We start from the raw sequence: 27,669 nt of genomic DNA, 5'->3' as shown, positions 1-27,669 counted from the left end.
TCCCAGTTACTGTTGCAAAGACACTGCTTCTTTTGAAATATTGTGAGGTACCCCAGAATTTGAGATTTGAGAGGTTTAGTTAACTGATAAAGTGGTATGTGCAGTTGTTTACCAATGCTGTTCTGGGCCCCCCTGCAAGAGTATCTTCCTTCCCAGGCCCTCCCTCCGCCTGCCTGCCAGCTAGCGCCCCCTGCTTTCCGCCTAGTCACATTGGGTAAGGAAAAAAGCGGCCGGGGAGGGGATATTTTCTGCAGTCTGCTTCTTCTATAGTTCTATGTGGTTGGTTGGCCACAAGGGCAAGCCAATGCATTGTATCTGCTAGTTCATAATTCCCAACTGTCCCCATTGTTTCTCTCACACATTTTCTTTAAGCCAAGAACAACACTGGCTATAAATATAGAAGCCAACACATCTGGCACATACCTCTTCCTTCGTCTACCCCTTTTCTAAGCCTTCGTGTTCATATGCACCCCCTCTGTGCCTGAACAGCACATGCGCTCATCTGCGTTCTTGTTCCCGAAGGGGGGGACACAGGAGCTGGCTGGGTTGCCTGAGACACCTGGCCAGCTAGGTCCCGGCACTGCTGCAAAATGGGAGTGGATAAAGCATAATCACAAAATGGGGGCACCACAACAGGAGCGCTACACCAATGAAGCCAGGCCTCAGGTGGTAGCACCCCACTGGGCAGCTGCTCCTGGTAACTTTAAGAGCTGCATTTCCAAGTTTCAAACTGGAAATGTGGCTCTTCTAGTGCAGAGAGTGGAATTACTTCTCTGCGCTAGCAACGTGGACCGCCACTGACTCAGGGTTGCAAAGGGGCCAGGATCACCCCTGAAACACAACAAAAATCTCCAATATAATACAATAAGGAGCCCTTATTAACACGTTACAAATAAAATGAAAGTAACAAAATGAATTAACGGTTATGTTTTATGGCTCTTCAAGATTAAAATGAGGGGTCTAGAATGTGGGGGATGCTTTAGTCATATGATATACCAGATGAAAAGTATGATGGAGGACCCTGGGCAAATCACCTTTTGAAGCAGAAGCAGGACCTTGTTTTTCCCGAACTACTGCAAATGCACCTTTTTCCTTTTTATTAAAACATCACTGTTGGAAACAAATGTGTTCAGTTTCCCTGATGACTAAAAAGTACATACAGAAGTCCATCCCCAATTTCCCAGTAAATCAGTAGACACCAGAAGTGTCTGAACTGGTGTGGGTTATGACATAATGTATAAACAATGTTTTCACTATGGAACACTTGCCTTTTTTACCACTAGGTGTCACTATTTTTCAGCAAATTTCAAACTAGCAAAATTCTAGAACAGGAATGCCCATACTTTACTAATGTGGGGTCTACTTTTAGTGATGATGTCTCATTATGATCTACATCCATAAAAATCATTGTTAGAATTCTGTTCCATGTTAAATATTACTTAAATATTGATGTATGAGAAAATGTATATTGTTAAATTTAAGAAACAACTATTTCTTATTTACCCTTAACAAATTAAATGTCTGAACGAAAAGCATGACATAGAAGGGTGATTTAGACAAGGTGTCTTTTAGACAGTGTCTTGAGATCTACTAAACACCAGCTAAAGGTCTACTATAGATGCCGATCTACCTTTTGGGCATCCCCGTTCTAGAAAAAACATTCAGCAACTTTTAATTAAGTGGAAGCAAACAGGAGTAATTTTTTATTACTTTTGCTTATGATACTTATGTTGTGGATTGTTAAATGCCAATATGCACATAAGGTGTAATTTAACAATAGGTCAACCTTTCTCTTGTATGTATTACTGTATTGAAGATAATTGGTAATGCACACAATCATTCTTAAAGCTACATTATTAGTCAATTTTAGTTATTAGTTGCTCACTGTAGGGGTCACCTGTGAGATAGTGGCATAACTATAGAGTAAGCAGTGGGCAGGGAGGAGTGCCTATGTATACCGGGCCCCTGTTGTGAGATCCCCAAGTTTTAAGCAAAAAACAGAAGTACTAGCGGGGCACTCATAAGATTAAATAACTTTTAATATAATTGCATGTTACCCAATGCATTTCGATTCCCAAGCGTGTATTTTTATATATATATATATATATATATATATATATATATCGATATCAATATCGATATCGATATCGATATAGACATAGATATAGATATAGATATATATATATATATATATATATATATATATATATATATATATATATATATATATATATATATATATACAAGAACTTTGGGGGAGTCGGCACTCTCGTCACTAGGTTCAACTTGCCTGGGTGCAGTGTCCAAAATTTTTGAAATAATTATTCAGTAAAGAAGGTCCGCACTCTCAGGACTTAAAAATTAAATAATGTTTTATTAACAAAAGACTAACGTTTCGGCCTCTCCAAGGCCTTTCTCAAAGTAACAACAGACAATGAAAAATGCATGTGAAGAATATCTTTTGAGAAAGGCCTCGGAGAGGCCGAAACGTTAGTCTTTTGTTAATAAAACATTATTTAATTTTTAAGTCCTGAGTAGTGACGGGCGAATTTGCGCCCTTTGCGCTTCGCCGAAAAATTTGCGAAAACGGTGCCGGCGTCTCGTTTTTCGCGGACGAAAAATTCGCCGTGAATTCGCGCCTGGCGAATAAATTCGCCCATCACTAGTCCTGAGAGTGTGGACCTTCTTTACTGAATATATCTATCTATCTATATATATATATATATATATATATATATATATATATAGTGCACGTGCACAATAAAGGGCAGTGGCGGTACAATAGCCGACAGAAGAGGTATGTGCATAGTGCCTCTCCACAGACACATACCTCTTCTGCCTACTCCTAGTTCCTTCTCTGCAGATATGCTCTTTAGAAATTAATGGTGTTCTACAGAGCTTTTCCGTTATTCACTATTTGACTAGCACTGTTTATTTAATTTGCTTCCATTGCTACACAACAGCTTGTTCATATAAAATGGAGTAGTGTGTCTGAAGCAAACAGATCCATTTTACAATGCAGTGCAACAATACATTTTATTTTAATTACTTTAAGGCACTTTCATTTGTTTATTTCTTTGTCTAAAACAAATGATAAAATTGTTATTGTTACATTGATGGGGTGCAAACAATCGTTAAAAAATTGTGATCCTTCCTACCATATTGTCCCAACAACCAATCGGATAGGTTCGATCATTTTTGTCATGAAACAATGAAATCGGTTACTACGAATGGCTTAATTTTGAAGGGTTGTGCTTAATGCTAAAGTAAACAAAGAAACAGATTGCCATTGGTTACTATATGAATAATCTTGCAGCCAACATGACAAAGGTACAACAAAAGTCTCCTTATATTATTAACCACTGATGGATGAATTGTTAATTAAAATGATTGTTTAAGACATTTTGCAGGGTAGAGACAAAATCTGGCCAGTTTTACATTTCCTTAAAGGATCAGTTCAGTGTAAAAATAAAAAATAAATAGGTAAATAGGCTGTACAAAATAAAAAATGTTTCTAATATAGTTAGCCAAAAATGTAATTCGTAAAATGTAAGGCTGGAGTGACCAGATGTCTAAAAACGTGTCTAACAACATCTATTAATAGAACAGAACCCAACTTCCTGCTTGTCAGTTGAAACCAAGAGAGCTGCAAAGCAGGAAGTTGTATTCTGTTCTGTTACACATCCAGTCACTCCAGCCTTTATAGATTAAATTTTTGGCTAACTAACTATATTAAAAACATTTTTTATTTTGCACAGTCTATCTATTTACCCAGTTTTTGTTTTAACACTGAACAATTCCTTCAAATTTGCCCGAATACAGACCTATTCAATCGAAAACGGACCTATTCGACCAAAAAAAACTTCATTTCGGTTGGTCTTTTTGATTTCGAATTTTAACGTTTTTTCAATTCGAAATTCGACCCTTGATAAATATGCCCCGTGAAGTGTAAAATGAGAAGAGATCCAAGCATACACAAGAAAGTAATCAGTATCCCAAGGGCAATGCTGAAGGATTGACTGTGGGTGTTTCTTGATGGAGAAGTAGATGAAATCAAGGAACCGTTCAATGTCTGGAAACTGTATTGGCATTGACCTATTTGGTCTCATGGAAATCAGAAACTCTATAAATATAATTAGTGATGAGCAATTTTTAACACACAAGAATTTGAAGTAAAATTTTTTATTTCAACATTGGCAAATTGTTTTAATAAAAACCCAGCAAAAAAACAATGCCCATTGACTGCAATGCATTTCCTGAGTTTTCTGCAAAGTGAAACAGGACAAATTATTTCATCACTAAATATAATCAGTTAAACATTATCTACTATATAAGCTGCCAACAGACTAAGTCAGGGCAGTGTATGGGCCCTCCTACAGACTTCCTCTGATAGATATCCTGACAAAAATCAGCCAGATACGATTCTCTGTCCAACCGCCTATATTCTCCTAGTTGTGATCTGATCGTTGGGCTCTAGGGCCAACGATCAGATCAGCCCGATATTATGTCCTTATTATGTCCTGCTCAGTCTGTCTACCATACAGGAGTCAGACTTTGATTGACAGGTATGTCAGATGCATTGGTATGTGTGTGCTCCCTTTGCCTGGACAATGTATTAGAGCTTACGAAATGATTGACTCCAACGGCATCCTGCGTGTAGAGAGACAGATTACTGAGAGCCCAAAATTTTAAGTAACTTAAGTTATTACAATCATCACTTCAATAAATTGCCAGCGTCCTTCAACTGATCTACACAGAGTGGTAAGTGAATGCTGAGCTTACTTGGAATGCTTTGAGATGTTAGAAAAGCAAGAGGAGTGACATTGGAGGTCCTAGTCACAACTGTGGTGAAACTTAGTGCTTTTCCTGCAATCTACATTCTCAATAAGTTATTTTAAGCAACATTTGGTGTCTAATTATGGGGAATGCATACCCTAACTGGAATATTTTACCTTATTTTTAAGAAAGTTATAAGACAGTAAGTTAAATGTGACAAAGTTCCAGTTGCAGGACTTTCCTAATTTCATCCTGATCAGTATTTATTTATGTAGCACCAGCAAGTTATGCAGCAAATGGGTCTTGCAGTAAATTATCAAACAAGGGTTACAGAATAAACAAGGATCAGAGGGCCTTGCTCATAAGAACGTAGATTCAGAAGGGGATAATTTAAATTAATTTATAAACTTCTTTCACTTTTTTTGTAAGGTTTGCAATACACTCCCTCTCCTCTTTCCCTTTACAGCACTGACCATTTCCTTTGTCTATAGGAAATACAACTAGTACAGTGTTGTGACAAACATGTTGTTTTGGCCCCCTGTGACTGCTCTCCTAGCTGTCTTTCTCTAGCCCTGAGGCAAAGATGACGCTAGTTAAATGGTTAAAAGTGCAACTACCTCTGTTCCCAACAAGCAAACAATGTAAAAGATCAGTGGGAAAAGACAGCATGATACTGGGTTTCATTGAAAGATATATTAACAGCAGGAAGAGAGGGTTTGTGATTTGACTTTATAGATTACTGGTAAAAAAGTTAGTTATTTACCATAAAACCACAAAATGAGAGTATTTGTGCTTAAAGCAATAAAATTAATAGGTAGTATATTTTGTGTGACAATATACTAAGTATCCTTTGGAAAATTAGAAATATTAATTACATTTAAATACATGTTTAAATATTCAAGACAATACTGCATTATTGCTCTTTCCTATGACTATGGGGAGTCCAAATATCACCATAACCTTTTCCAGCAATATGATTCTTCAGAGGCAAGAATCCCATATAATTGCAATGGAATCTGGTTCACCTGGTTGCAAGTTATTATAGCATCCCAAAAACACTGACTAAAATATACATAATGTATATATCATAGGGCCCATTCTCTGTGTTCTTTGTCCTACTACTACTTGTAGCTTGCACTTTTCTATGTATGCTATTGCTTGTTCCATGTAGTTACTTGATATGTAATACACAAGAAATCAAAATATTCAGTGTAATATGTGCCTGTATTTTTCACTCTAATCAAGAAAATTAGTACAAAGCATTTATCTTTTTTAGGTAAATCTCCTTCTTTAAAACACCCAGTTTAAAATATAAATCAAGTTAGACTACCCCTAGTACATGTAGGTGTAAATCAATAACACAAAAGTTTCCACAATAGTGAAGTCCTACATACACTTTTACAGGGTTCCAAGCAGGAAGGGGGGCACCAGATTTCGAAATAAATGACAGTACCTGTTGTTTCCTTAACTTAAGCTGAATGTACTATCAAAGCGCCAAGGAGGAGAAAACAGCAGGCAGCCTGAAGAACACCTGCTGAGTCCTAATTAGTATCCACTGTTTTTAATGGCTTCCTGTGGCTGGATGTTTACCTCTCATTTGTTACAGGACTCTTTTCTCAGCTACTGACAAATATACTGCTTTCTCATTGCATTCAGGGTATCCCAGTACTCCGGATCCCTTATTGTAAGCTCTCCAGTGATGATCAGTATCTGGAAAACATCCCCAAATCCAAAAATTATTTGGTATGTGGACCAACTAATGTGTACTTCACATGGCAATTGTTGTAATTTGACAGTGTTGACAGCATGTGCCTAAGGGTAAAACGACACAGGAGATTTTGATCAGATATTGTGGGTCAGATTTTTATCTGATCTTGCCATGTAACTGCACTCAACAGCATGAAATTTGGTAGGATGATACGAAATCTGATTCCCCACAGCTATAATGTAATGTCGAATGACAAAGTCCGATGGCATCTTTTGTTCATACGTTTAATTTGACATTCAATGAGAAAAAAAGGCCTTTTCAACACCATCAGTTTTTGTCTTGTTGGATGAAGGTGCAGCATGCTCCCATTCAACAGGCTTGTTGTGTCGGATGGAAATTTTTACATGTAGTATACACATCAGATTTTCTATCATTCCTATTATAGTTTGACCCATGTGACTACATCCTATTGTCAGATGCATTTTGTCAGTCTGACACCACCTGACCAAAGCACATGTGGAGTTTAGCCCTTAGGCCTTCAGTTTAAATATACATATCTCCTTAGGCGGAACATTTATGTACAAACATATATTTTAATATTAAATAGTTACACTGACTTTCATGTAAAGTGCAAGAGAAATATTGTTGCACAGATTGCAGCATGCTCCCATTCAACAGGCTTGTTGTGTCGGATGGAAATTTTTACATGTAGTATACACATCAGATTTTCTATCATTCCTATTATAGTTTGACCCATGTGACTACATCCTATTGTCAGATGCATTTTGTCAGTCTGACACCACCTGACCAAAGCACATGTGGAGTTTAGCCCTTAGGCCTTCAGTTTAAATATACATATCTCCTTAGGCGGAACATTTATGTACAAACATATATTTTAATATTAAATAGTTACACTGACTTTCATGTAAAGTGCAAGAGAAATATTGTTGCACAGATTGGTGATATAACACTGAACATATGGGATAAGAATAATTAATCATGATTAGGACAACCTATGAATTATATATTGTAGCCCTTATGAACTACTGTAATATAAATAAAATAAATAGCAATACCTCTGAAAGCCAATTGTAATGCTAGCCTATCTGTATATGAGGTAGCTATATCAATAGCAGGTTTTATTTCTTGTGTTTGCAAAGGGAGGGCTGTGCTGCCAATTGTTGTGTTTCAGACAATGCTGGCTCATGCTCACCCATTTGGCTACAGTAAAGCTAAAGGCATTGGAAACATTGCTGGGTTGTTTTGGAGACATTCCCCTATCAAGCCCTGCCCTTATACATAAGTGTAATAACAGTATTATAATAAACAAGTGTTAGAAAAGGGATACTCGTGCCACGCAATGTTAGGTAAGCTTCAAATGCATCAGGATGAAAATTATAACCCTAAGCTGAAACGGTACAGGTGCAAACCTGTAGACATGGCAGAGCTTGCCTCTCCTTGCTACCATCAGCAGCAGAATAAAAATCCAATACACCTAGCATTTATCCAGAGCTAGCTACATGAGCTAAGGCCACAATGGGCAACTTAGTCACATGTGGCCATGATATAATTGAACAGTGTGTAGAGTTCTTCACTATTTTTGTTACAATACTATCAAATCAAGTCACTGTGTCATAAATCTGTTTTAGCGGACTTTGATTTTACCTCTCTGGCTTCCATCCTGTTAGTGTTTTTTATTTTAATTTAGATCATAAGCCTGGAAAATGAATTAGCAAAATCTGGGATCCTCAAAAACAAAATTGATCATGAACATTTCCACCAACTGATACATCCTAACATGGGCAATTTGAAAGAAACACTCCAGGATATCAAATCAAAAGGTTTGTGGGTGACACCCTATAACAGTCCTAGGGGTCCTTTGTGGTTTCCCCTGCAGAGTTGCTGTCACATTTAATTTGCAGAATGTTTTGCAAGGTATCTTTGGCCATTGAGAAAAGGTAGTTAGCTGAATATAAGAATAAAACATGAATTGCAGATCTAAAAAGAAAAATATAATTTATTATTGTTATACAGATTATGACCAGATGGAAACGGTCTTAGAGTACATATCTCTACATACTAAAAGTTATTTTAAAGCTGGACTATGGCCTATGGCACACAATGATGTTTTCTCTGCCATCATAAAACCGCTGGTAGATAAAAGGTCAATATGCATCCTGCATATGTTTGCAAAGGAATTGATAAACTCAGCATGTCACTGTTTACATGGGGTGGATTTTGGCCAGAATGTAACTGGTGGTCTGTGACAGAAGAAATTAATTTTTCCTTGTCATTTAGGGGCAGATTTATGAAGATTTAAATTCAAATTAGAATTTTCGATTTTTTTTTTGTTTGGTCAAAACTCACAAATTAGAATTTTGAACCACCAACTCGAATTTGAATTCAAATGTGAGGTTTTTCACACCTCTGCCCTTGAAACAGTTCTAGTTCAAATATTCGCCACCTAAAAAAATTACAAAATGTTGGTAAAGATTTGCAGAAAAAAATTGCCACTGGCAGCATCACAAATTATGCCACAAAAATGTGCTTATCCCTAATTAAGACATTTTATGCATAAAGCTAAGTGTTCAAATTGTTCAGTAGTAAGCACAACATTCTCTACAATCTGTTTCTGTCCCAGCTTGTAAACATATAGGGGCAGATTTACAAAGCTCGAGTGAAGGATTCGAATTAAAAAAACTTCGAAATTCGAAGTGTTTTTTTGGCTACTTCGACCATCGAATGGGCTAGTTCGACCTTCGACTACGACTTCGACTACGAATCGAACGATTCGAACTAAAAATCGTTCGACTATTCGACCATTCGATAATCGAAGTACTGTCTCTTTAAGAAAAACTTCGACCCCCTAGTTCGGCAGCTAAAAGCTACCGAACTCAATGTTAGCCTATGGAGAAGGTCCCCATAGGCTTGCCTGTGTTTTTTTGATCGAAGGATATTCCTTCGATCGTTGGATTAAAATCCTTCGAATCGTACGATTCGAAGGATTTAATCGTTCGATCGAACGAATAATCCTTCGATCGTACGATCGTACGATTAGCGCTAAATCGTTCGACTTCGATATTCGAAGTCGAACGATTTTAGTTCCTAGTCGAATATCGAGGGTTAATTAACCCTCGATATTCGACCCTTAGTAAATCTGCCCCTTAGTCATAGGTGCCATTGGTTATACAGTGACCAGTGGCCAGCTCCAGTGATTTGTGTGGTGTGCAATAAAAGAAACAAGCAATTGAAAGATTTTACCTTCAGAAAGTCTTAGTTTCCTTATTGTGCTTAATATTTGAACTCTTTTTCTATCTATTCACTGCATGCCTTCCTTTCGCCATCCATACAATTTGATCTGCTCCTCTACCAAAAGGTATAGAGGTGTACCTGGGCACTCCATTTACTTCTGTGCATTACTTTAAGATAATGTGGATATTTTCATGTACCATGTTCATGATACCTTTATGCGTTATTTTTTTTCATACAAATTCTTCTTTGTAGTGACCTCAACAAAGTCATTCACTTCGTTACATATAAGGAAGCCAACCATTATGCTGGAAAGAAGAACTAAAGAACAAAGACAAACAATAAAAGTAAGTATTTTAGAGAGCTATTTCCAGGAAAGCAAGATAAGTGGCAGTGCCAATATGAGTTGCTGTCTTTTAAAAGTAGGATATTCAGTTTAAAAATGAAAGGTCTCATCTTCCTGTCTATTTAACAGTATACACTGATTTTATTAAGTACATCTACAACACATTTCAGGCTATCAAATATTTCTACAAGTTTTTTTGTTATTATGGACACTCCAATTCTGATTTGCCACCATGGGTGTGCTATGACACAAGGCTCTTGTTGACATACATAAAGACATATATATGCGGATGAGACATTTTTTTGCACTTTGCTATATAACTTTTCAGCATGTGGAAAGTGTATGCGTTTAAGAAGGTGGCATGGCAAATATATGTGATGTGCATGCAACTTCAAAGCATGGATCAATAAATTGTACATTAATTCTTATTGAATATTCTGACTATAGTTGCCTTTCAAAAGAATTATTGGTCATTTTTGCTACATTATTTTTAATGATAACAACAGGGCAAGAATTCCGAAATGTGTATTTAAGACATTTTGGGGGTTAAATTGAAGTAAGTGTATATATCAGAAAATTATTAAATGCCAAATTTACAATTGTCTGAACTGCAAATATTTTTTTTCTCCACTTTAAAATGTTTTTCACCAAACTTTTACAACAACTTTAAACTGGTGTAAATCGTACTCCAGATTTGTATGGATAAATTTGATACCCCAAATTCACTGTGGCATTTTGGAATGTTGAATTTAACTCTAAAATGTAATTACAAAATAGTTTTTGTAAACTTTATGTTCTTTTAACCCTAATAATATTTTAATATTTCTTACTCCAATTTCAGTAAGAAGTAGTCCACTTTTGTGAATTCCCCCGCTCTTGTATTCTTTAGCCAATCTCTGCAAAGCATTTATAAATAGTATGAATGATGCCAGTCCTAACTACTTTTATGACAAAAAGCAAGAACTACCATTTTGGCTGTAATTAAGGGCCCAGGTAGAAGGTATAGTTAGATCTGTGTCTTGGGGTATCTTATATAATATCTGGTGCAGAAGATCATCTTTAACTAAAGTGAGAGTTTAGAAGACACATGAAGAGATCTTGAATATAATTGGAAAATAAAATATAAGATGCCAAACGAATCTGCAACATAGAGCAGCATAGACTTGAAAACAGTCATCAATGAGTCTTGAAAAGATGTTCCCGTCAGAGAACTAGTATATGCTCTGTTAGTGTTTTCAGTTGAATTCCAGGAATTGCATAATTCTTTAGGTCTTCAGCTTCATAAAATCTTTTAGCTTTTCCCAGACATATAAGCTAGCAGTCTGAATCTTTAACACCTCTATGAAGTGTGCACATCTATCTTTCAACCTGACAGTCTTAATAGTATGTCTTAAGCACGTTGGTGAAACTTTGTAGGTGGTGTTTCCAGAGGTTTGCACTCCTTCCAAGCAAAACTTTTTCAACTGGAATATTTTAGTAGCTTTTTGTTTGTTGTGTTGTCATATTTTTCACCATATCTAATTATGGTGATCTGAGCTCTGACTTAAATAGTACACCTGTATACATTACCACAGTGCAGTGTTCTTGTCTCACATATTTAAATATCTGAAAACCAGTATTATATTATACTCAGTGAAAATATTTACTATAAATGTAAAGAGAAATGTAATATAGCAATAATATGATATAGCACCATACTTACTTCACTGTATATAAGTCATTAAACCAGTTGCCCACTGAGAAAAGCTTTCCCAGCCATAATAATAATAACAAAGGACCGGTGATGTCAAATATTTTTTTGCTTTTAAAGTTTGAACTTGTCCGTCCAGCATATACAAACAACATGTCTATACGAAAAAAGGTTTTTTTGGATGTTATGAATGAACTTTGATCCATTGCATTCTACAAAGTGTATCTTTTTCATTTTTTTTCAAGACACCATTTCTGGTGTGATTGTTCAATTAAGCTGATTCAGGGTGCTACCCATGGACACAATTTCAGCAAATCTGGTTTTTAAAAAAATACCAAATTAGGAGACCTGGATTGTCCAACTGTATCTAGCTGAAGCCTTAGCTCAATGGGGTAAATGAAGCAGACCACGCAGTCACAGGAGGCCCCAGACAGCAGGGTCTGCTTCCTCTACAATCTTAAAAATCCCCCTTAGCCTTTACCAGGCAGAGGCAGGTGGGGAGTGGGAGACACAAGCCAACAGGCAGGTTGGGAAGAGCCTGGGAAGGATCTTTTTTTGCTCCAGGGTAGCATATAACCAGAGTCAGACTGGCCCACAGGGATATCAGGAAAACTCCCGGTGGGCCTAGGTGTCAGTGGGCCCTCTTGCTTCTAACCATTTTGCCTATTTCATGGTCATTACCTATTTCTTTATGGAAAAAAATGCTTAATAATGGAAGAGAATAGTAAGTAGATATATAAGACTAGGAAATAACGAGGTTGAGTGAGCAAAGGAGGAATAATAGTTTGTAAAGTGGGCCCACTGTCTAAGGTTTTCTGGTGGGCCCCTGGCATCCCAGTCCGACACTGCATATAACACTGATCAAAGACATATACATGACAATATAGTTTAATATATATTTTCGATTTCCCAAATTTTTTTTTGATTTTTCAAAGTCCCCCAATTGACCCCAAATAGGTTCTAGGAGGTCCCCCATAGGCTAAAACAGAAATTCGGCATGTTTTAGATGGCGAATAGTCAAAGTTGAATTTTGTAATGAGACAGTACATGATAAATCGAATTTGGACTATTCCCTAGTCGAAGTACACAAATAATAGCTCGAAATTCAAATTTTTTCAATTCAAAATTTCACCTTGACCTTTGATAAATCTGCCCCTTAGTAATGTCACACACATTGCATTCAGTCAAATTCAGATCATGCACTGGCATAAATCAGAAGCAAGCTTTTCCTAGCATACCCCTTAATAATCACAATTTATTTGAGATGCAACTGATTTGCAGAGAATAAGGAAGAAGCTTAGTAAAAAAGTGGGTGAGGATGGAGGCTGAGGGTATATCTGGGGACATAACTGGATGGAACCTACCCTGCCTTTTGATTTTTATTGGGAGGTAAACAAAAACTATGTTACCAATGTTAGTTCACCTTTTGTTAATGAATAATATTTTCACTTTGTTTTAAAAGGTTTAGTTTGGGGTGTTTATGTGCTTAATATATTTATATGCTACAACACTAGAAATCCAGTATGGATGTAACATACTCTGGGTTTTAGTTTATTCATAAGTGCAAATTCCAGGTCCTAAGCTTTTTGGATAACAAATCACATACCAATAGAGAAAAAGACAGATATGTTATTTGATTTAGTTTGTGAGCACCTTCCTATATATTTTGATGACTTTAATAATTGGTTTCAAAGCTGGAAGGTTTAGTGGAGCTAGCACCAAACTGTGAGAAGACCTTTGCTGGCCTTTCATCTAACCCACATGTGCTTGTATTCCACATGAGCTCATATTTACTTTTCCTGGTCAATGACAAATACTGTATTCCTTAACTTTACCCTTGTTAATATCAGTCTGACTTAGTCAAGATATATGGTTCACATATATGTGGCAAAACCATCAAATGGATAAGTGCTCCTTTCAACATCTAAAAAGCATCAAATAGCACTTAAAGGAAAATAATAATAATTTTAACCAATTTAATATTTCCTGACAAATACAAATTTTCTTTCCTGCAATGACATTATGACAAGGAATAAAACAATGGTAGCTGACTTTATTTTATGACACTGTACAAATATAATACAGTATTCTTTTTAATCTTGGCAAATCTGCTGGAAACTGATACTCACGTTCACCATACCAAACTGAGAAAACAGTAAATAGGAGTATGAAGTCTACCTACTTATACTGAGACGTTCCACTATACAACATTTAGTGAAGAGATTATTTTGCCACCTCCAGGTTGACTTTTAAGAGAGGTTTGAATATTTTATGTTTAATAAAGCATTACAAAGATGTTAATCACCTGTTATTTTTTTTACAAATAATCAGTAAGACCACAGAAGCAGTTGTGGCTCTTTTTTTTAATAAACTCTTGCAGGCTTCCTGCTAACTGAACCTTTATTTGAATTGTGTAACTATTGAAATCTGAAATGCAATAGTGCACTGCAGGTAAATCTCTCCAGGTGAGCATTGTCAATAGGGTGTCCTTATTGTAAGTGAGAACTAGGAACAATCAAGTAGCATGAATGTGGTTGTGATGTCCCTTTACATGACAGGCAGAAGTGTAACTGCCAGTGACTAATTCCCTGTCACTCCACTCTGCAGTTCATCAGACGCAGTGACAAGGAGTATTTGGGCCTTTATTTTGTTTTTCAAAAATATTTTATTCTATTCACCAATTTGAAAGGTGTAAATTTGGCCGTTCATTTAACTATTCCCATTTTCTGTGATTTCAGAAGAAATTAAAAGTCTTACCCTACTGTTAAAATAAACAATTCACATGAAAAATAAAAGAGAAAGGCATTGTGAAAGCTGAATTACAACACAGTGATAGAATAGTGACTTGAAAATTTCCTGAACATGTTTTGCTAAAAGTATACTTTTTCTGAACTAGAGTGATAAAGAAAAAAAACCTGTAGCTTGCCTTGGTACATTATAAAAATATAATTACAGCATCATTTCAGATGGTGGGCACTGTTGGAACCCTGGAGCTATCACCTGGCCAGATGGTGTCGGCAGCTCCAGGGTTTCCATGTGTCAATATATGCAGCAGCACCTGATTTGGACAGAGGGCAGGAAAGGCTGAACGGCAAGGCGTACAACTATAGGAAAGTAAAAAGACAACATTTTAACACAAGCACCTATTGAAAGTCGTTTTATGAACAGCTCCCTAAAGAGAAAAGTGCAAGTTGACCATTGGGCTTTCGGAACTAATCTTGCTCTGTCATCTTTTCTTTTGTAATATATAATTTTTTGGGGGTAGGTGAGCATTGTTTAGTACATTACTAGAGGTGTTATATAGGAGGTGGTCTGGGGTTTTCCAAGATGGTCAACTTACCTGGTTTATAAGGCAGAAAATCACATTACAAAACCCTTACAAATATTGTCTGTCATAGGCAAGTAACAGGATCCTGCCAGCATATTACCCAAATATTCATTAACCATATTTTGTGCCATACTCTGTGGCATCATCAATTAGTTTTTGCAAATGGGTGTGAAGCATTAATTATCCAATAGTAATTATCCAATATTGATCAGCACCCTGAGGCAGGTGCAGGAGAACAATAATAAAAAAGGGAAATGATGTATAGTGTAGTATTTATGTTTAAACTCAATCACACTTATTTAGAAGTGAGGTGTGTCACCATACTTTTTAGTTCAGTTGCCCTTTAAAAACACAGACCATAAACATTGGTGTTTAAGAATTAGTTTTGTCTCCACAATGTGCTTTTTCAACCAATTTATATGGCAGGAGTGTCTACTCATAGACTAATATTTTGTCCCAGTGCCTTTCAAAGATTAGTCTTGCTTGCTGTAAAATTCCCTCTCATGTCAATCTAATAACAAAGTTAAGAGGAGAGGCACATCGCCCATAATCTAAAACCTTATATTTATTAAAAAATATAAAAATAATGCACTTACAATTGTGCTATAAACTGATCACTTCACAGGTAGACGATTGCAATGATTGCGGTGATTGGGTTGCCGGCAATTCCCGGAAGTGACGTTCACGTCTGATGCGTTTCGCAGTCAATCAGCTTCCTCAGAGGAGTGATTCCCCTCCGGAGAGACAGAGTGAAATCATCCGTCTGAGATAGCTGATTGATATCGCAAGCCTTTGGGCGCTGATCATTATTGGATAATTTGCTTCATTCAGTTAGCTAAGAACAGTATGTGCACTATAATACAACAATCATCCTGATGGAGGCACTGTTGAGCCAAAACAGTGCCCTCTTAAAACCAGTTTGCTACAGTATGTGAATGTTTGCCCTCCTTTTTTTCATTAGAATGGAACAGTTATATTATATTTCTAACCTCGCTCTTTACAAAACCCATGTATAATTGTTTCATTTAACTAAAGTAGTTTATGCCTCTTGATTGGCAGATAATAATTTGATTATCAACATGTTATTGCTTTTCTGACTGAATTGCTTTTTTCTGATTGCTAACTTGTGGAACTGAATAATCATCTGGATGTGTTCATTTGGGCTCTGATGTATAATTACTCAGTGGTTCAGGATCAGGATTGGGTATATCATTGTGAAAAAAATTGCCCTTTTTGCCAAAGCTTATCATGAACACATTTGTGCTCTTTATTCTGTACAAGATTTCAGTTTCTTAATAAAAGTGCACTCCATACATAAATACTTTTCTGGTGATTCAAAAATAGGAGAGAAATCTGGCTTATGGAGGATCCAAAGGTCGTATTTAATCATATGGAAGTCTGAGATGAAATGTGTTTGGCAAATTTTAGAACATCAAGGGAGGGATGTACCACTCTCGTAGTAATTTGGTGAATACTCCAAAAAAAATTTGCAATGACCATGTGTCCATCAGGCAGTAGTGCTAGAGGGGGGGGAGGGGTGCAGAGGGTAGTGGCATGCACTAATTTGGCTCTGATAATGGTTTTGATGCTCTGCTTTGGGCTAAGGCTAAGGATCCAGCAAAAAACAAACCTTGAGGCTACAGCATATTATAACATTCTTAAAAATTATGTGCTTCCTGATTTGTGCTGTATTTAGAGCATGGCCTTTCCTGTTTCCTGAACCCAAAACAAGGTCCATGCAGAATTAATTGGCTTAAAGTGGAAGAACTTGACTGGCCTCCACAGAACCCTGGCCTCAAACCATCATGAATGCTTGTGGGATAAGTTCCAGTGCCATCTGTGAGCCAGACCTGATTGCTCAACATGAGTGTCTGTACTCAAGCCTCTATCTATTATCTATCCCTCCATACAGGGAATAGAGAGGGTGAGATTAGGAATAAGGGGAGGGGATCATCAGAAATTATTAGAAAAGAGAGAAGTTTATTGGATTTTTCATTTAGGAACGCGGTTGCCATTAGGACTTAATTATGAATTTGACGTGACATGTTACACCTGAATGTTTATAATGATAAAGGAATATACTTATTATATAATACTAATAATGGAATGCAGCGACAATGATGACATTGTATACACTCGATATAATTCTGGTAATAATGGAATTTGTGCAAGGTTAGAGATTAACTAATTGGTGTGTAAATGTTTATATACTGCTAAAATATAATGTTGTGCAATAACTAACTTTATGGACTGTGTAGTTAGTGAATAATTTGAATACAATGTACTGTATAACTTTAAACTATTACATAACTGAAATGGTACATACACCCTGTATAGAGCATTATGGGTTAACAAATACGAAGCAGGGATAATTGCTTGTGACCCTTGATTGGTTTTAAACAAGAAAAGGGGCGGGATCACTTGGGTTTAAATTCTGTACTCGACCCCTTACTGACAGATACACCTATGACTAAGCGCCGGAGGGTGCGAAACGCGTAAGGTGGGATATGTGGGGTAGTATGTACTAGATACTGTTTTAATGTGAATAACAATAAATTAATATTTTTTACTTGAAGAGGCCTTGGGACTTATATCGTTTTGATATAAACTTTTCTGCAGAATATAAAGATTGTCAGCCTGGTCAAGATAAATATTATGTATTGTGTATTTTTAGGCCAAACTAACACCTAAACTTACACCATTATTTTACTCTGCTCGCCATTAATTATGCCACTGGCTTTGCCTTGCCATAACTAATCATCTCTTTATCATTACATGTTTCTCTTTTATCCAAAGTAAAAGGCAAATTAGAAAAATCAATGCATAAATAGTAAAATAAAACAGAAGATTGGACAGTTACATGCAGTAGGGCTAAGGGTAACACACTTATTTAGGAAGAAATAAAAAAAAGCTTCTTTTGTCCCCCAACCCCCCTAATGTAAAGTCTAGTCTGTATCTATTTATGTCATTTTATACTTGGGTATGCCAGATTTTCTTCTGTGTGACAGTTTTTACACAACTGTTGAAATAAACAAAACTCTATAGAACAAAAGCGTCAGGGGCAAGGCAATAACATTTCTTTCAAAAGTAAAGGCTCCATTATCATAAAGCAGAATGAATTGTCTGAAATGGTTAAAAAGATGCTCAGGTAATACCAATTATGGCAACATGGGAGTGCTACACCTAACACCCAGTATTAGTGTTCACTTTGTTGCTGCCACACTTTGACTTCAATGTGTAAAAATCTCCCCTCACTGAGATATTTAGTGAAAGCTCAGAGGTAAAACAAACATATGCTTTCTTCAGCAGAACACATCTCAAGTATTTTACACAAATGTTATCAGTGTGATGAGATCCATTTGGAGGATATCTGTCAGCAACTAATTAGGCATTCAGTGAAATCATTACAAACTGACAAGCCTTGCACAGATACTTGTGGACTCCACGTGTTGTGCTACTGTGTTCATGTTAATCTTTATTTTTGTATTAGTTAAGCAGTATAGGTGGATTCTGCTTAGGGTTACCAATGTATTTCTTTAAGCAAAGTTCTTTAAGATTGTGATTGCATTGATTGCGAGTTTTGACACAATTGTTTTAATATCAATCTAAATATATGGAGAGGTATAACATGTCTTTTTTTTATTTGGTTTAAGGGCTTAGTAGCCTGCTTTGAAACATATAGAAGAACAACCATGGTGTAACTACAGAGGAAGCAGACCCCGTGGTTGCCAGGGGGGCAGCTTCCTCTATAGCCACTCAATAAAAATGTGTGCACCAGCTGCCTGTGATTGTGTGCAATTCTGCAGGCGGGGATGGAGGCCAGAACTAGGAAGGTGGCAGGGCCCCTTCAAAAGATTTTTTACGGTGGGATTTTTTGCGGTGGGGGGGAGCCCAAAGTCACTTTTCATGGACAACACAAACTAGGATAGTCTACCAATAGCTTTTTTTCACAATACGTTATACATAAGTGGCACAAAACATGAGCAAATCAATTGTGCCTTAGAAACCTATAAGAGTGCCCCTGTATCACTTTATACATTAAGGGACCATATTTATTTATGTTGTGTAAAATTAAATGTCACCAAAAAAATGATGTAAAAAGCTGTGTAAAATAAATGGCAAATTTATCAGTTTGTGAGCTTAATTTTTATGCTGAAGCGAATAATGGATTTCACTCTATTTCATGCTGCTTCAGACTTAGGGGCAGATTTATCAAGGGTCCAAGTGAAAATTCTAATTTTCAAGTTTTTAAGTGGAATTTGACTAGGAAATAGTTAAAATTCGATTAGAGTTTTTTTTTTTAAAAAAAAAAATCGAAGTAGATTTTTATCATGTACTGGTCCTTTAAGAATTCGACTATTCTCCACCTGCCGAATTGCTGTTTTAGCCTATGGGGGGCATCCTGGGATCAATTTGGAGATGTTTGCAGCCTTCCTGAAAATCTAGTTTTTTTCAGAGGAAAAACTCGGTTTGAATTCGATTTGAGTTTGCAGAACAATCCAATTTACCCAAGTTTGAAAAAAACAAATTCATTGAAAATTTTCGATTGGTCGTTTTTTTTCAAATTTCAGGTTCATGGGAGTTTATGGGAGTTTTTCTCATGAACTCAAAATTCGACCCTTGATAAATCTGTCCCTTAGTGTAGTCCATTAAAGTTAAAGGAAAACTATACCCCCAGAACAATGTAGGACTCTATAAAAAAGATATTGCATAAAACAGCTCATATGTAAACCCCTGCTTCATGTAAATAAACCATTTTCATAATATTATACTTTTTTAGTAGTATGTGCTATTGAGTAATCCTAAATTGAAAATTCCCATAAGGGCCACCCTCTGGGATCGTACAATTCACTGTGCAACCAAGCAAACTATACATGTTAGGTCTTTTACTTCCACAATTCTTCCTGTTACAGTTAGAGCAGTGCTATTTGTGGTCAGGTGATCTCTGAGGCAGCACACAGACCAGCACTAAATGGTGATTCAAGGCAAGAGATGTAAAAGGACAATATTTACTTAAATATATATAACATTTTGATAAGATTCTTTAATATGTCTCTTAATATGAGATAAACTCTGTTGCTTAAGTATTCATTTTGGGGGTAAAGTTTTCCTTTAAGAGAATTTGAGCAGCAAGTAAGTTCCGCTCTAGGAAAAAACGTGTAAAAAGTCACAATGGATGAACACCATATTTTCCCACAGCATTTTTAAGAGTCTCTTCACATTTATCCTAGAATAGTACGTAATTGTTGAAAATCAGTACAAAGCATAATAAGTATGGTGTTTTATTTATATGGCAATGCCTGGTGAATTTTGTCACTTTTTTTTAAATAATAAACATAATAAATAGGCACCCAAAGTGCTGGAAGATGGTTGGCATGAACATATGCTGGTGACTCTTGCTGTGATGTGCCCAAACATTGTGTACATTTTCCCTTCTTGACAATTGCATGTCATTCTAAAACTTTTGTCCTGGGGCTGCAGCTAGGGATGTAGCGAACATCGGAAAAAATGTCGCGAACCCCATAGACTTCAATGGGAAGGCGAATTTTAAAAGCTAGAAAAGACATTTCTGGCCAGAAAAATGATTTTAAAGTTGTTTAAAGGGTGCAACGACCTGGACAGTGGCATGCCAGACGGGGATCAAGGGCAAAAATGTATCTGAAAAATACATTGTTGACACAGCGCTGCGTTTTGTGCTGTAAAGGGCAGAAATCACACTACATTTCTAAACTTGTGTAATAAACTGCTTTAAAACGTCCGGCGTCTACATGCCAATCAAGTCGTGTAAAGGTTACAGCCTGTTCACACGCAAAGACAAAACGCGGCGCTTACTGCAACGCAAAAAAACGCAAAGAGCTTTCATGAATGATACCGTCAAGTGAGCAAATAATAGTTTTTAATTACTAGTTGCTTGTCACCTCCAGGATGTTCGTCCTGTTGGTGGCAATATTTCTGTAGTGGTGTGTTTAGCAGTCACCATGCTTGTGCGCACGTGCACGGTCAGGCAGAGGTAATTCAATGTACAGTGAAGTGAACCAAAAAACACTGATTCTGCAGTGTGGGCCCAGTTTTGGTCTACTTTATTGATCACCTGCGGTGACCATAAAAGATGCGATTTTGCCACTGTTGCAGAACCCTGAAAAATTAGGCATGTGTACTTTCCTGAAAAATTATGTTTTTTTTGTCGCAGCCACTGAAGCACAGAGGCCAGAAAAAATATGCCATATGAATGCTAAAAATATAAAAAAAATTTGTCGCAGCCACTGAAGCACAGAGGCCAGAAAAAATATGCCATATAAATGCTGAAAATATGAATTTTTTTGTCGCAGCCACTGAAGCACAGAGGCCAGAAAAAATATGCCATATAAATGCTGAAAATATGAATTTTTTTTGTCGCAGCCACTGAAGCACGGAGGCCAGATATAATATGCCATATAAATGCTGAAAATATGAATTTTTTTTTGTCACAGCCACTGAAGCACAGAGGCCAGAAAAAATATGCCATATGAATGCTAAAAATATGAATTTTTTTTGTCGCAGCCACTGAAGCACAGAGGCCAGAAAAAATATGCCATATGAATGCTAAAAACATGAATTTTTTTTTGTCGCAGCCACTGAAGCACAGAGGCCAGAAAAAATATGCCATATGAATGCTAAAAATATGAATTTTTTTTGTCACAGCCACTGAAGCACAGAGGCCAGAAAAAATATGCAATATGAATGCTAAAAATATGAATTTTTTTTGTCGCAGCCACTGAAGCACAGAGGCCAGAAAAAATATGCCATATGAATGCTAAAAATATGAATTTTTTTTGTCGCAGCCACTAAAGCACAGAGGCCAGAAAAAATATGCCATATGAATGCTAAAAATATGAATTTTTTTTGTCGCAGCCACTGAAGCACAGAGGCCAGAAAAAATATGCCATATGAATGCTAAAAATATGAATTTTTTTTGTCGCAGCCACTGAAGCACAGAGTCCAGAAAAAATATGCCATATGAATGCTAAAAATATGATTTTTTTTTGTCGCAGCCACTGAAGCACAGAGGCCAGAAAAAATATGCCATATGAATGCTAAAAATATGATTTTTTTTTGTCGCAGCCACTGAAGCACAGAGGCCAGAAAAAATATGCCATATGAATGCTAAAAATATGAATTTTTTTTGTCGCAGCCACTGAAGCACAGAGGCCAGAAAAAATATGCCATATGAATGCTAAAAATATGAATTTTTTTTGTCGCAGCCACTGAAGCACAGAGGCCAGAAAAAATATGCCATATAAATGCTGAAAATATGAATTTTTTTGGTTGCAGCCACTGAAGCACAGAGGCCAGAAAAACTCAGGATTTACCTGTCCAAAAAGTTTTGATTGAAATGAAACCAGTAGGGTTTGCACCCTAGTTTGTAACGGTGGCGGAGGGAGGAGGACGCTAAAGGACAGCTGTGTGTGGAGTCATGCGGCGTGCAGAGAAGGACAGCTGCATGGGGAGTCAGAACAAGTCTTCCGGCGTGCAGTAACCCTCCGAGATCCATGCCTCGTTCATTTTAATAAAGGTCAGGTAATCCACACTTTTGTGACCTAGGTGAGTTCTCTTCTCAGTTACAATCCCTCCTGCTGCACTGAAGGTCCTTTCTGAGAGGACACTTGAGGCGGGGCAAGACAAGAGGTTCATGGCAAATTGTGACAGCTCTGGCCACAGATCAAGCCTGCGCACCCAGTAGTCCAGGGGTTCATCGCTCCTCAGAGTGTCGATATCTGCAGTTAATGCCAGGTAGTCCGCTACCTGCCGGTCGAGGCGTTCTTTGAGGGTGGATCCCGAAGGGTTCTGGCGCTGCCTTGGACTGAAAAACCTTTGCATGTCTGACGTTACAGAGTGGCCAAAGTGCATTGTCCTTGCAGGTGCGCTCGTGGCAGGATTACTGGCACCTCTGCCCCTGGAATGTTGATGAGTTCCTGAAGTGACATCACCCTTAAAAGCATTGTACAACATGTTTTGCAGGCTGGTTTGTAAATGCAGCATCCTTTCGGACTTGTGGTACGTTGGTAACATTTCTGCCACTTTATGCTTGTACCGAGGGTCTAGTAGCGTTGCGACCCAGTACAGGTCCTTCTCCTTAAGCCTCTTGATACGGGGGTCCTTCAACAGGCATGACAGCATGAAAGACCCCATTCTCACAAGGTTGGATGCAGAGGTATCCATCTCCGCTTCCTCGTTATCAAGGACTATATCATCCACGGTCTCCTCCCCCCAGCCACGTACAAGACCAGGGGTCCCCAAAAGGTCACCACAAGCCCCCTGGGAAGCCTGCTCCTGTTGGTCCTCCTCCTCCACAAAGCCACCTTCCTCCTCTGACTCCACTTCTGACACCTCTCCCTGCGTTGCAGCAGGTGCCTGGGCTCGTTCTGGTGATTCCGACCAGAAATCGTGCGCTTCCTGCTCCTCGTCACGCTGGTCTACAGCCTCATCTGTCACTCGTCGCACGGCACGCTCCAGGAAGAAAGCAAAGGGTATTAGGTCGCTGATGGTGCCTTCGGTGCGACTGACCATGTTTGTAACCTCTTCAAAAGGGCACATGAGCCTGCAGGCATCGCGCATAAGCACCCAGTAATGGGGGAAAAAAATCCCCAGCTCTGCAGATCCAGTCCTATCGTGCGCTTCCTGCTCCTCAGCAGCAGCAGCAGGTGCCTGGGCTCGTTCTGGTGATTCCGACCAGAAATCGTGCGCTTCCTGCTCCTCGTCACGCTGGTCTACAGCCTCATCTGTCACTCGTCGCACGGCACGCTCCAGGAAGAAAGCAAAGGGTATTAGGTCGCTGATGGTGCCTTCGGTGCGACTGACCATGTTTGTAACCTCTTCAAAAGGGCGCATGAGCCTGCAGGCATCGCGCATAAGCATCCCAGTAACGGGGGAAAAAAATCCCCAGCTCTGCAGATCCAGTCCTACCACCCAGTTCAAACAGGTATTCATTGACGGCTCTTTGTTGTTGCAGCAGACGTTCAAACATGAGGAGCGTTGAATTCCAGCGAGTCTGGCTGTCGCAAATTAAACGCCTGACTGGCATGTTGTACCGCTGCTGAATGTCAGCAAGGCGTGCCATGGCTGTGTAGGAACGTCTGAAATGGGCCGACACCTTCCTGGACTGCCTGAGAATGTCCTGGAATCCTGGGTACTTCGAGACAAAACGTGGGTGGGTGTTGGGCTTCCCAAGACTCAGTTTCTGACTGCACTCATTGCAAATTACAACGCTTTTGTCAGAGGCACACACATTAAAAAAATCCCACACTGCTGAGCTTTTTGAAGCTGGCAATCTGGCGGTAACAGTAGAAGTTGGCGGCAATGGCGGGTGCGTTGGCCGGCTGACCACAGGTGCCGATACATGTTGTTGCCCTACTGTTCCCTGCGAGCTGTCCTCCCTGCTTCTTCTAAGTCTTATTCTCCTCCTGCCTCTCTGACACTCCGTCTCTCCATCTGAACTATCCTCCTCTTGCTCTCTTCTACTGGGCACCCACAAAACATCAATCTCCTCATCATCATTCTCCTCAGATGCATCAATTTCTTCTAACAGCTCACAGAAGGAAGCAGCAGCGGGGACCTCCTCATCACTCATTATGTCCATCTCTGTTGTGTTGTCTGCCAGAATTATATCTGGTGTAACGTCCTCATCTCCTTCATCTTCTTCTGCCAATAATGGTTGCGCATCACTCAGTTCAAGAAACTCATGTGTAAATAACTCCTCTGACTCCAGTGAAGAAGGGGCGCCGGTGGTGGAGGAAGTGTTACGTGGGGTGCCCATAGCAGAGGAGGATGAGGATGTTGTGGCAAAGTTAGAAACGGTAGAGGATGGAGTGTGCTGTGTAAGCCAGTCAACTACCTCTTCAGCATTTTGGGAGTTCAGGGTAATTGCCTTTGTAAAACTGGGCAATTTCCTAGGGCCACAGGATAGCATAGCAGCACGGCCCCTAGTGCCTCTGCGTGGCGGCCTGCCTTTGCCTGGCATTTTTTTTAAAACAACAACAACAACTCAGGTGGTGTTTCTGGAGACGGTATTATTATTGATATTTAGACAGAATGTGAAAAAGCTCACACAGCTAGGCGGCAGTTGTTTGAAGAACACACTGGGCAAACAATGTCTGCAAGGTCAACGTATACACTACAGCAGTGGATACGGAATATATTATTGCTGCTTGAAAAACGTCACTCAGGTGGTGTTTCTGGAGACGGTATTATTATTGATATTTAGACAGAATGTGAAAAAGCTCACACAGCTAGGCGGCAGTTGTTTGAAGAACACACTGGGCAAACAATGTCTGCAAGGTCAACGTATACACTACAGCAGTGGATACGGAATATATTATTGCTGCTTGGAAAACGTCACTCAGGTGGTGTTTCTGGAGACGGTATTATTATTGATATTTAGACAGAATGTGAACAAGCTCACACAGCTAGGTGGCAGTTGTTTGAAGAACACACTGGGCAAACAATGCCTGCAAGTGCACTACTAAAAATTACTCTGGTTAGTGCTGAACTACTAGGAGCAGCACACCAGTCCCACTCCCCAACACAGCTAGACTAATAGCACTGGGCTCTTATAGTAGCAAAGTAAAAAAACAAAAAAGAAAATAAAAGCAGTCCTTACAAGGACTATTGGGTTACAGGCAGCAGTCAGCAGATGAGAGATCAGCAGCAGGACAGCTGCCCACAGCAGCTACATACAGAGCACTGCAGTAGAAGGTAGATTACTAGCCAGCAAAGCTACCTAACCTAAAATGTCCCTCAAATCCCTGCAGAGTTCTGTCCCTATAATACAGAGCAGTATCAAGTAGATTACTAGCCAGCAAAGTTACTATCAACTGTCCCTCAAATCACTCAACAGCTCTCTCCCTACACTAGCTCTTCCAAGCACACACAGGCAGAATGAAAAAACGCTGCAGGGCTTCAGTTTATATATGGAAGGGGAGTGGTCCAGGGGGTGTGGGGGTGGTCCAGGAGGGAGAGCTTCCTGATTGGCTTCCATGTATCTGCTGGTCTGGAGTGAGAGGTCAAAAATAAGCGCCAGCTAAGGCGAACCCAAATTGGCGAACGTCGCGCGACGTTCGCGAACATTCGGCTGACGCAAACAGTCGATGTTCGCGCGAATTCGTTCGCGGGCGAACAGTCTGCGACATCCCTAGCTGCAGCTCCAGTTACCGATATTAGAACCATTTCTTAGCTACAATACCAAGTGCTGTAATTGTACCACAAATAACACCAATGTTGCTTTGGTATGCTAATGAAAAGGATAAATGCAGTAAATTAGTTAAAATGACTTGAGATAACACAGTTTCTTCAGTTAATCCTGAATCATGACGCATTGAACACACAAATCCAAGGGGCTTCATCAGTATACAGTATATGTATACAATATCCAGTCAATGCTGTTTGTTCTGTGACAGGTTGCATATGTTTCATTTTTTAAAATTCTTAAAAATTACCATTTTGTTTACTTGTTAGCACTGCTCTTATTTTAATAATTATATCATATTTTCTCATACAGAATTCAGTACCGGTGACAGGACATCTTCCAAATAAAGAGAAAAAAACGAACAAAGAAACTAATGACATTCTTCCAAAAGTAGGTACAAGAAGTTGGCATATTCTCTATAATATAATTTGCATTATAGCCAGTCATGCTTACTGGTTCAAACTCCGTTTTCTTTGCAGTCACAGCTGGGTACTACATTCTGTAAATAAATTTTAGCCATCCTTACAACTATTGTTACAGATGTCTGTACTAACAGTTATATGGCTATTTTGGCAGTGATTATTTTACTTATACCTAGATTCCATGAAGCGTAACTGTCAGCTTTGTGGGCTTATTACTAGTTTGCATCTCATCTTTAAACATACTGTGAAACAAGAGTCAAGAGTGAGTTTATTGTCATTTCATCCATATACGTTTGTACAGTACACAGTGAAACGAAACAACGTTCCTCTAGACCATGGTGTTACACAGAACATAGATATACCGGACAACAGACAAAAAGTGCAAGTGCAAAAATATGCAACTCCTGCAAGACAAGACAGCATAGTGCAGGGACAAGACAAGACAGTGCAGATGTAATATGTTAAGTAAATAATGCTAAACGTCAAACATGATGGGTGTATCATTGTGATATGATAGTAGTAAGAACATGATAAAGAACATGATAAAGTGCAGATGTGTTCATAGAGAACAATTGTATCCAATGGCTATTTATTTATACAATAAGGACAGATGAAGTGTGAGTGTGAGAGAGATCTGTCCGGTCCCTGAGTATTCAGGAGCCTTATGGCTTGGGGGAAGAAACTGTTACACAGTCTGGTAGTGAGGGCCCTAATGCTTCAGTACCTTTTTCCAGATGGCAGGAGTGTTAACAGTGAGTGTGAGGGGTGTGTTGGATCAGCCACAATGCTGGTGGCTTTATGGGTGCAGTGAGTGGTGTAAATGTCCGTGATGGAAGGTAGAGAGACACCTATGTTCTTCTCTGCTCTCTTCACTATCCTCTGTAGGGTCTTGATCTCCATGACAGTGCCGTTCCCAGCCCAGACAGTGA

The 27,669-nt window shown here is 38.5% G+C and overlaps 1 protein-coding gene across 2 annotated transcripts in view; it reads left to right on the top strand.

The window, feature by feature from the left end:
• The window catches only part of LOC108717872, an 80,472-nt gene that overhangs the window by 23,580 nt on the left and 29,223 nt on the right, over window positions 1-27,669 (top strand). The window contains exons 6-9 of one of the 2 annotated variants that reach the window (XM_018265288.2): window positions 6,433-6,519; window positions 8,193-8,325; window positions 9,989-10,080; window positions 26,631-26,708. In XM_018265288.2, coding sequence (XP_018120777.1) covers window positions 6,433-6,519; window positions 8,193-8,325; window positions 9,989-10,080; window positions 26,631-26,708 — 390 coding nt within the window. The remainder of the gene's footprint in view (window positions 1-6,432; window positions 6,520-8,192; window positions 8,326-9,988; window positions 10,081-26,630; window positions 26,709-27,669) is intronic. The other variant, XM_018265289.2, reaches the window with a different exon arrangement.

This window comes from Xenopus laevis, chromosome 5S, assembly GCF_017654675.1.
Source record: "Xenopus laevis strain J_2021 chromosome 5S, Xenopus_laevis_v10.1, whole genome shotgun sequence".
Lineage (NCBI taxonomy): Eukaryota > Metazoa > Chordata > Amphibia > Anura > Pipidae > Xenopus > Xenopus laevis.
Note: the sequence above shows the minus strand (reverse complement) of the source record. Positions and strands in the feature narration are given on the sequence as shown.